The sequence below is a fragment of the Sinocyclocheilus anshuiensis genome, unplaced genomic scaffold, assembly GCF_001515605.1.
Source record: "Sinocyclocheilus anshuiensis isolate Anshui unplaced genomic scaffold, SAMN03320099.WGS_v1.1 scaffold779, whole genome shotgun sequence".
NCBI classification, from domain to species: Eukaryota; Metazoa; Chordata; class Actinopteri; order Cypriniformes; family Cyprinidae; genus Sinocyclocheilus; species Sinocyclocheilus anshuiensis.
Window position 1 is genome coordinate 658,770 of NW_015548244.1, and position 10,310 is coordinate 669,079.

The 10,310-nt window shown below is 37.5% G+C and overlaps 1 protein-coding gene and 1 pseudogene across 1 annotated transcript; one reads left to right on the top strand and one right to left on the bottom strand.

Moving 5' to 3' along the window:
* Positions 1-1,716: 1,716 nt before the first annotated feature.
* LOC107655132 (serine/threonine-protein kinase pim-1-like) lies at positions 1,717-2,753 on the top strand. Its single transcript, XM_016442555.1, has 3 exons — positions 1,717-2,091; positions 2,199-2,249; positions 2,355-2,753. The coding sequence occupies exons 1-3, from the start codon at positions 1,975-1,977 to the stop codon at positions 2,751-2,753; spliced, it is 567 nt and encodes a 188-aa protein (XP_016298041.1). The 5' UTR covers positions 1,717-1,974.
* On the bottom strand, positions 2,582-7,955 carry LOC107655142 (transmembrane protein 80-like; annotated as a pseudogene).
* Positions 7,956-10,310: the final 2,355 nt, after the last annotated feature.

Below are 10,310 nucleotides of genomic sequence, written 5' to 3' on the forward strand. Positions count from 1 at the left end.
ATGTTATATAAAATGTTATAGGTTTAAATAGTATTTCATGCATGTATTTCAACTGTAGGGCTAATACAATATGTCCCCTATATGAATAGTATATAGACCTATTGTTTAAATCAAATTTATGCTTTAAAAGTAGGATAATCATTGCAGGTTTCATCCATAGTCTGTCGTTTAAACGTCTGCGGTTAGCTTCAAATGGCGTCTTTGACGAGAGTGTTATATAACAATTATTTGCATTTCGATTCTGACATCCGAAGGCACAACAATACATTTTTTCTCTTATTCCATGGATTTTACCCGTTTCCCTCCACTTGTTACCAGTGTTTTTCTGCCACCACTATGCGCGCGCAGCTGCCAGTGATGTAACTGTGACGTCTACTCCAAATTGGTCTATCCATAGACATAATAAATACCTAGACGCCTCATTGGCCGCTCGACCGCACGTCAACGTCGCCGCCATATTGGTGCGGGCAACTGTCATATCGGGACAGAAGAAAACATACCTGACTCGTCGGCAGCTTGGGCATCTACAAACCGTCACACAATAATACAAACAGACCTCAGGGTATTATCTTCCACAGGTAAGACTGAACAGTTGTTTTTGTATGTGTTTTGGTCATTTTTAGCTTTATGTTAACAGCTTAATTAGCCACCAGTGTCAGACTATTAATAGCTAGCGATATATCTAGTAAGCTGTGAAAGCTGAGACTTTATATGAAATCAAAGTTTAAATTAATTCTTAAGTTTTAACTTTTATATTGTAGTTTATATCATAAAGTACATTGTGTTATGAGCACAATATGTACAGTGAGCACTTTGACAAGACAACGTTATCGTGTTTTTATCCAGAAAAAACCGCAGCTCCTCCGTTTACCTCCATTTATTTTTAAGGCAGTCTTGCCCTCGCAAACATGGCGGACGCGTTGACGTATCGCAGCAACGGCTCAAAGCGGCCAATGAGGCGTCTAGGTGTTTATATGTCTATGGGTCTATCCACCTTTTTCTTCAACGCGGAAGTAAGCCTATGGGCGAGACTTCCGGATCATTAACCGGCCGCTATAGGTAAATAACGACAAGAATACTACAAACCAGTGTGTTCATAATTAAGATAATACATTAAAACAATATGGTAAGGCACACCAATTTTCAATAACAAGCAGCAAAACGAACTGTTTTGTACAGCTAAAAATAGCTGGACGCAGATGAGACCGGAAGCTAGATCCATAGAATTTACAAATGGCCGCGCCCATTTTTACGCAAGAAAAAGGTGGATACTGTAGCAGCCTATATAAAAAATAACGGAACATTTTGACGTTCAAAGCTTTATGACGCCATTGAGCGCGTTTGAATAGAACTCGCGGGCTTTATAAAGCGAGGATTGTGGGTTTGTTGGTCAGTGAGATTTCACAGCGATGGGACTAAAGTGAGTCCGATGACGGTTGGCGAGGTGTACGATCAACATCCTAGTACACCCCCAAAACCCAGCACCAACACGGCGGTTCAACAACCTCATCCCCGCGATGAGACCTCTGTTTGTGCTGGAGGAGGAGAGGAAGAAGGCAGGGAGAGTGAAGGAGAAAACAGCAAGAAGTGGTGGCCACGCTCTTTCTTCAGAGCTGCCAACAAACAGCGAAGAGGAAGGTGGCATGGGCAGGAAGAAGTAGTGATGGTACATGACACAACCATAATATGAAAATAAGTTTTATTTTAATATAGCTCTACTCATGAAAAAACTAATACCATCAACACCATCAAACACAATATCAGAAATACACATCAGCACATACTATACCAAAATTCATGTTGAGGCCCTGATTAGATCTTTACTCAATGACATGTTAAAAACATTACTGTTATAGGTCTACATGTACTAATCTATGTTGAAACTATAAATATTCAGTCATTAAAATGTATAATTACATGAAAAAATTATAATTACTGCCTGACACATCGCAAGACACTCTTCGTAATATTTTAATGTTATTTTTTCTTTTAATAGACTACATCTTCGGCCACTACACCATTGGTGATCAGCTGGGGAAAGGTGGATTTGGCGTGGTGTATGAAGGGAGACGTCTGGAGGATGATCTTAAAGTAAGTTCATATAAACAATGCATTATCAAGCCATCAAATGTTTGTCCTGTCTCATCCTTTACTCTAAGCCCTCTTAGTGTTTCTTAAGTTCTATTTTTGTTCATCAGGTGGCTTTGAAATATGTCACGAAGACACAGCACACAGAATGTATATTCTTTGTAAGTACATTGCACTATATAAACAATATAAAACATTTCCCAAAACAAATCCCTATTTGGGAAACCACCTTCATCTAACCTTCGTAAAAACGATATGTCTTCTAGCCTGATCATGCAGTCCCCCTTCCAAAAGAAATCGCCCTCACCATCCTGGCGAATAAAGGTCCCAGCGTGCCAGAAATCATCAGGTTGCTGGACTGGCAGAACCACCCTTACCACTTCGTCATGGTCCTCGAATGTCCCTCTCCCTGTGAGTTCATGAGGCGTAACGGTAGAAGCCTCAATGAAGAAACAGTGCGGCAAATCATGTGGCAGTGGGCTCACTTGCATTCTCTGCCACCATGCAAGCCACAGCTACTAAAGAGGTTCCTGCTATGGCTGCTCCACACCTGTCATAGGCACCCCAACGGTGTCGTTGCCTCCTCAGAGGTTCCTGTAAAGGCCAGAGCCAGCTCCAAAAGCCGTCTTAGTGCACAGCCACCCTGGGCTCCAAGCTCCCAGTGATCCCCATATAGGCCCAGAGGTATCTGTCATGGCCACCTGGTTCCAGATATTCCCGTCATTACTTCTTCAGAAGTTCCTGTGATAAGGTTCAGCCACAGCCAGAAACCAAAGCATCTCAGTTCAAAAGCTCCCATCAAGCTCCCTTCATCTGTCATGGCCTCCTGGTCCCAGAAGTGCCAGTTAGTGCCCCCTCCACGTAACAGAAGTTTATGTTACAGCTGCCAAAGAGGGTCCTGTAATGGGCACCATGGTCTCCAAACTCCTTGCAATGTTAGCTCGGTCCCAGAGCTCCTTGCCTCAGAGATTCCTGCAACAGAACACAAATGTAATGCATTCTTAATTTGAACAAATGATTAAAAATGAGTTTCAAAAGTGTTCACTTAAAAGTATTTGTTATTAAAGAAACAGGGATCATACACATTAAAAGTGCACTTCAAAGTGCACTTTTGTCAATATATATATATATTGACAACATTTTTAAATGATGTACACATGACCTGCAGATCCCAGTCTTATACAGGTAAGTGATCTAGAAAAAGTTGATAATTCTGCATTAGCGAAATGTTTACAAACAACAGTTGTCAAGTATTATTTATGAAAATACTATTATATATGGCAGATTACGAATTGTAATCAAACTTTGATTTATAGATAAGCAAACAGTAGTTGATTGCATAGCAATAAAACTAAATAGTGTTGCCATGAGAAACCAGGCTAAAGTAAGCACAAGACATAATGATTATGAGACTTCATGGTTATGTTTCACTTCAGTACCAAATGTGTCTCAGATGTTTCTCCTAAAATAAAACTAGATTGACTTCTGCGTATACTTTGGTGTCTTGGCAAATTTAAGCAGTTTGAGACACAGTTGGGATTTCTTCAGAAACTACAGGGTACAGATGTGAGAATACACCATCTGACTTTTAAGAGCCTAATGTTACTAATTGTCCGTCTCTTTTGTTTCCCGTGTTTTTCCCATGAATGAAAATCGACTTAGTTTCTGAAGGCCAGTCTAAAGCTTGCATTATTAAAGTGTGGTTCATTCAGGAAGCCGATCACTGTAACTGCGGCTCGGCATGGGCCGACAGATTAACTGCATCTCTTGCTTTGTCCCCACGCTCATTTTACGAATCTTTTGTTCTGACAGTGACGTTACAGTCTGGGTTACGGCAGCTGCATTGTGCTGATAGCCAAGCCATGAACATAGACTTTGCCGTTAGCATGTTGCTAAGATAAACACATGATGCTCTACAAGTACAAATATTAAAATATTTCACATTAAATATTGTGTAAAACAGACACTATTGAATTAGACAAGTATTTTATTAATGCTTTTTAATGTAAGTACAAAATGCATTTAATAGTCAAAATTTTACTTAGTTACAATGCAGTAATATGAGAAAGATATGCGTATATCTCAGAATTTGGTGAGAACGGGGTATCTTACAAGGTAGAATAATTATGCTCTCCATGTCTGTGCTGCAATATTAATGTGCATTTCAATGAAAGGAAATGATTCCAGGACGCACAACTTTTGTTGACCCACCAGTCAGTTAGTGTTATCTGAGCAGCGTGAACACAATGTGGCATCTCCAAGCTAGTGTGCTTTAATCAAGCTCAACTGAATTACTTCAGTTCCAGTGGAGGGTTTCTGGTGGAAAAATCTTACAAAAATATTTCAGTAGTTTCTCCTGTTGACTTGAATTTGCCACAGATTTACACCAGTCAAAGTGTAGAAACATTTCTGACATGGTCCAGAGAAATAGGATGCACCTGAGCTAAATTTCAAATGTTATAGCAAAGGGTTTGAATACTTATGTCATGTGATTATTTCAGTTCTGTTATTTTGTATAAAATTGCAAAGTTATCACAAATCTGGTTTTTACTTTGCCATTATGGGAGATGGAGTGTTGATTGATGCGATCATTATAAATAAGTTATAGAAATATAAACATGTATTAGAAATGGAAATAATTTAACATAATAGCTATAACACAGCCCTGCATCTTGAAAAAAATGTCTTCTGATTTGCAAAAAAGGTGCAATATTACCTAATTTGATGAAGCGGAGTTAAAAAATATGAATAAAACTACAACAAAAAAAATCACAAAATATGAAGTTTTTCAAATTATTTACAGTAGTCAACATTTGAAGTGGATCAAAATCTTTCATCAAAGTTGTCCTAGAACCAAAATGCGTTCTTGTCTTAGAACAACTTTGATGAACTTTTTTGATCCACTTCAAATGTTGACTACTGTATGTGTATTAGCTTTAAAGCTTATTAAAATTAAAAAAAGCGATTGAATGTCAAAAGTTTTGAAACTGCACATCATATTTTGTGAGAAAGTGTGACGTGCTCAAGCAAAATTGGATTTCAATAAATGTGTTACATATTTTTATGCTTATTATCTGTTGTTAGTTCACCAACATTTACTAACAAACTCAAGTGAAATCAATTGCAAAACAACTGTCCCGTGAGTTTTTGCAGGAAAAATGCTGTTTGGATGATGCTCGGAATTGCTGCGTAAAGCATTTCACTTTTGATGCAGCCTTACAAAGCAAGGCAGCTTTTTTGTTTCCTTAAAGAATCTTTCAGCGAACAGTTCTTAAAAGAACCATTTGTGAACCTCTTGTGGAATGGAAAGGTTCCATGGAGGTTAAAGGTTCTTCATGGAACCATCAGTGCCAATATAGAGTGTACAAGCATATGAACTCTGACCTGGTGAAGCACACCAGCGTCCCGAGCCCCACAATTCCTGTTAGACCATACAAGCAGATCAGGATGGAGCCGATAATGACGTCAGCTCGCAGCACGTATGACTGCCAAATAACGAAATAGAGCGCCAGCAGCACTGTGGCACCTGTTGCAATCAGATTTGAAGCTGTGTAGCTCTCGCTCTCCTGTAGGTTCCCCCTGACCCCTGAGGAAGAGAGGCCAATGGAAGTTTTTTTGCTCATGGATTGCCTAAACAAAAACAGGATCTTGCCAAACTTACCCTAGTACACCCTCAGGACCTCAAGACTGGCCATAAGAAACAGTAGACACATGTCTAAAGCGAGTCGGCCGTCAGGATAACTCAACACATAAGCTGTCACAAAGATAGCATAAAAAATTTGAAAGTTCAAATCCTTAACCATATGCATGCATGAGCAATTGTACTAGTGATGACTGACTAACCAAATACCTCTAATGACCCCAAAAAACACTACAAAAACAGTTTTTAAGGACTTAAGAGGAAGGACTTACTTTTGTAGATGATCGTGGAGAGGGTGGACAGGAAGTAAAACACACTGTAAGCTGCTGAGAGATACAGCAGGATTTGGAGCAGCACAGATGAGAGCTGCTGTCAATTAAGGCTTAAAACATGCAAAAGCATTCTTTGGAATATCTTATAAATACCTTATGAATATATGAATATGGTAATTAAATGTTAGGATAATTATGGTAAATTTAATTATTTATTATGGATTTTAAGATCTGAGTTAACAAACAGGATGCAGAAATGCAATTTAAATTTGAATGTAGGGAAGAATGAATATTAATTGAAATTAAAAGAAATTCTGTAATATATAACTGTAATATATAAATAATTATATATAACTAGTAAAACTAAATTAGCCAAAACAGGCTTTGAATACCGACTTGACAAAAACTTTCAAGTTTTGAAAAGGCTTTTAAGTTAGAATTTTCATGGGCCATAGATAGATAGATAGATATTTTTTAATAATGCTCAAAAACAATATACCTACATTAAAGGGATAGTTCACCCAAAAATGAAAATTCTGTCATTAATTACTCACCCTCATGTTGTTCCAAACCCGTAAGACCTTTGTTCATCTTCGGAACACAAATTAAGATATTTTTGATGGAATCTGAGAGCTCTCTGACCCTCCATAGACAGCAATGGTACTACCACGATCAATGTCCAGAAACGTAGCAAGGAGATCGGTAAAATAATCCATGTGACATCAGGGGTTCAACCGTAATTTTACAAAGCTACGAGAATACTTTTTGTGCGCAAAAGAAAAGTATCCACTGAACGTAAATTGCGTATGCTGTTTTGTGTCAGCTGCGATCTCCTTGCTACATTTCTGGACCTTGATCGTGGTAGTATAATGATGAAGACAACTAAACAAAATACCTACATTAAGAAATAATGATGAACAAAGACAACAAAAGAAAAAATGGACATAAATAAAAGGAAAGGGGGTGTTAAATAAACTACAACCTGGAAATAATTTTGAGAATTACATGCCATTAAAGACAGGAAAAGAATTACAAACAGATCATGTTTTTAAAGTTTTTTTGTTTGTTTGTGAGAGTTATTGCTCAAATTCTTTTATAAAAAACAATAAAGAGAGGTCTGGAAGATGAAAATTTGGATCTGTGAATGTGAAACTTTGCCAGCAGCAAAATCAAATTAACAAATCTATCTATAGATATAGATGAGGGAAGTCGTGGCCTAATGGTTAGCGAGTTGGACTCATAACCCAAAGGTTGTGGGTTCGAGTCTCGTACCGGCAGGGATTGCAGGTGGGGGGAGTGAATGTACAGCTCACGGTTTGTGTGTGTTCACTGCTGTGTGTGTGCACTAAGGATGGCACTTAAATGCAGAGCACTAATTCCGAGTATGGGTCACCATACTTGGCCACATGTCATGTAACGTCATGTAACGTCAATTCTATCCAATCCTGTTACTTGTAAATTAAATAATGCTTTGTCCTAATCATCTTTTTCGTCCATTCATCCGTTCATTTTTCAGGGATTATGTTATTTAGTGAATATTCAAACGATACAACATTGGTGTTTTTACCTACAAGAAAAAAAAAACAGAATAACACTTGACATCCTAAATAAAACAACCTAAAAGAATCCAAATAGGCCCACTGCGGACATATGAATGAAATATGTTGCGCAATGGCTTGAAGTGAATGAAATAACATAATATATCTTGCTCTTTCATAGAGTTTCGTATTAAAAAATAACATTCCGCTTTTCCATACAGCACAGGAACGTTTAAAGGCAAATAACGCTATTAAACCACATAAATAACGGTTAAATATTTCAAAGCGTTGAATATATAATAGAGAAACCTAAAGATTTCAGTATATTATCATTAAAGCTACGTTTATTTTCGATTATAACTTTAGTATCTATGGCAACGACGCGGGTTACCTGCCTGTCCAATCGCCATCTTGATTCGGTCCCTCAGGGTTGCCAGGTTTTCACAACAAAACTAGCCTTCTTCTTCTTCTTCTTTGAGGTTTAACGGCGGCTTGCATCCAAGAGCGTTGCATTACCGCCATCTTCTGGATTATTATCCTGCGATGTTATTCCAGTTTATTTCCTCCAGCTTGTTTTCCACAATCATATTTTCCTCATCAAACCCGTTCTAATTAAGAAATTACAAATATTTGTCCTGCTTTGTCTAATCAACCCACTGTGCAGTATATCTTTAATACCTGTCCATACCAACCCATCTCTTCTTAATTCTTCCTTCACTATTTCTTCTCTCCTAGTCCCTCCCCTATTCCTCTCTGTACCAACTTTATTTTGAATGGCATACAAATGTCTTCCTTTAGCTTCCCTGGCCCACTGACGTTGCCATTCTCTCATGGCTTCTTTCCAAACTATAACAAAACAAGCCCAATTCCGCGGGAAAACCGCGGACTTGGCAACACTGCCCGGTTCGGCCGGTCGAAGGACTCTCGCGCCCCCTAGTGAACGGGAGTGACCAGAATGCAATACAATATTTAAATAGACGTTTAACACAAAATACATTCATTCTATATTATACAGAATAACAATATTTAAATATAACAAGAATCAAAGCTATGAAAGTGTAAGAAATTTGAGAAAGTTTTGAAATCAAAATCATCAAACATTTTGGATTTTGGTGTATACGTTTGTTGGGATTAAATTGGCTCAGTAACAGTAAAAGTTTCTCCTTTGTACTCTTTAGATTTATTAATGTTACACTGCCAAATAGAAAATTAAAAAAAATAAAAATTATTCTAAAAATGAATGTCATGTTCCAATTTTCCACAGTTTTGTTTATTTGTATTTTTTAAATGATTTCAAAAGGCACTGCATGGCTCCAGGTTGGAGAATGTTTTTAATCAATATAAGTGATCTAATACCTTATGTGCATATGAATATGCCAGTTAATCAGGCTCATATGGTATAAAGTAAATTATAAATCAATTATTATGAAGATTAATTGAGGTAGCAAACAGGATGCAGAATTGCAAATCAAATTTCAGTGTGAGGATATAAAATGAATATGAACTGAAATTAAAAGTAAATAGTTTTTTCTGTAATTTCTAACTAGAAAAACAAAGTTTGTGAAGACAGACTTTGAATATTGGCATGACAAAAACTTTTAGTTTTAAAATTAATTTAAAAGGCTAATCCGTACAAATTATCCTGTGACTGTTTTTTTGTTGTTGTTTTTTTCGATTAAATTGAAAATGTTCATAAATTCATTCTCAGATTTGCATTGTTTGATACATGCAACTAAACATAAAATTCTTAATCATGTACATATGGAAATATCTGCAACCAGTAATCACACACACACAAATAAAAACATGCACATTTACTGTATGTATGTAACACAAACACACACACACACACACACACACACACACACACACACTTCATAATTTACTGGAATGGCTGATAAGACACATTAGTCAGAATGTAGACACACCTGCTGAGAGAGAGAGAGAGAGAGGAAATTCAAAGTTTTTTTTGTGAAATATAATCTGAAAATGTTTTAGAGGGTAATGGGTTGGGGTCTTATTTTGCTAACAACTTATTTTAGCAGTAAAAAAGCACAGGGCAAGGTCTAAATTGCTACAAACCACAGTGTCTGTCATCGTTTGGTTATAGATTAGCTTTATTGAATGACATGGTCTCAATGACTTTAGTCAACAATAGCCATATACAGCTGGAGTAAGACATGCTGTAACTTCACACACACACACACACACACACACACACATTCATTGTGGATGGTCACATGTGTGCGGCCACACAGCTACGCTCACATTTAGACGAAGTGCATTAACACAGCCAGATGTTTCTTTGTCTCTGCAGCCTCAAGCTCTCTTTTTCTCGCCTGCGTCCTCCCAAACAATCCACACAGTGTGTCGTGGGAAGAACAGACGTGTTGTTCAGGTCAAACAGAGGAAAAAGGAGAGCGAGAGAAAGCGAGAGAGAGAGAGAAAGATGCTCCAGCTGTGAGTAAAAACAACAAAACTGCGTTTGATTGGGAGGGGGGTCGGATGGACACAGGGTCATTGTTTGTAAAGAGGTCGCGGATAAAGAGACGAGAGAAACAGATCACTCAGCTCATGCAGTGATAAATGATGGCGTTACACCTCATTCATTCACAATCCCTCAACCAATAACACGACCGATGCTACAATATTTTTAAGACTGAATCATGAAAAACTGTATGAAATTATACAAAATGACACAAAATCGCAATAATATCATGTCGTTTTGTAAGCGAAGTTTACAAAATATGTGACAAAAATATGTAAAATAAA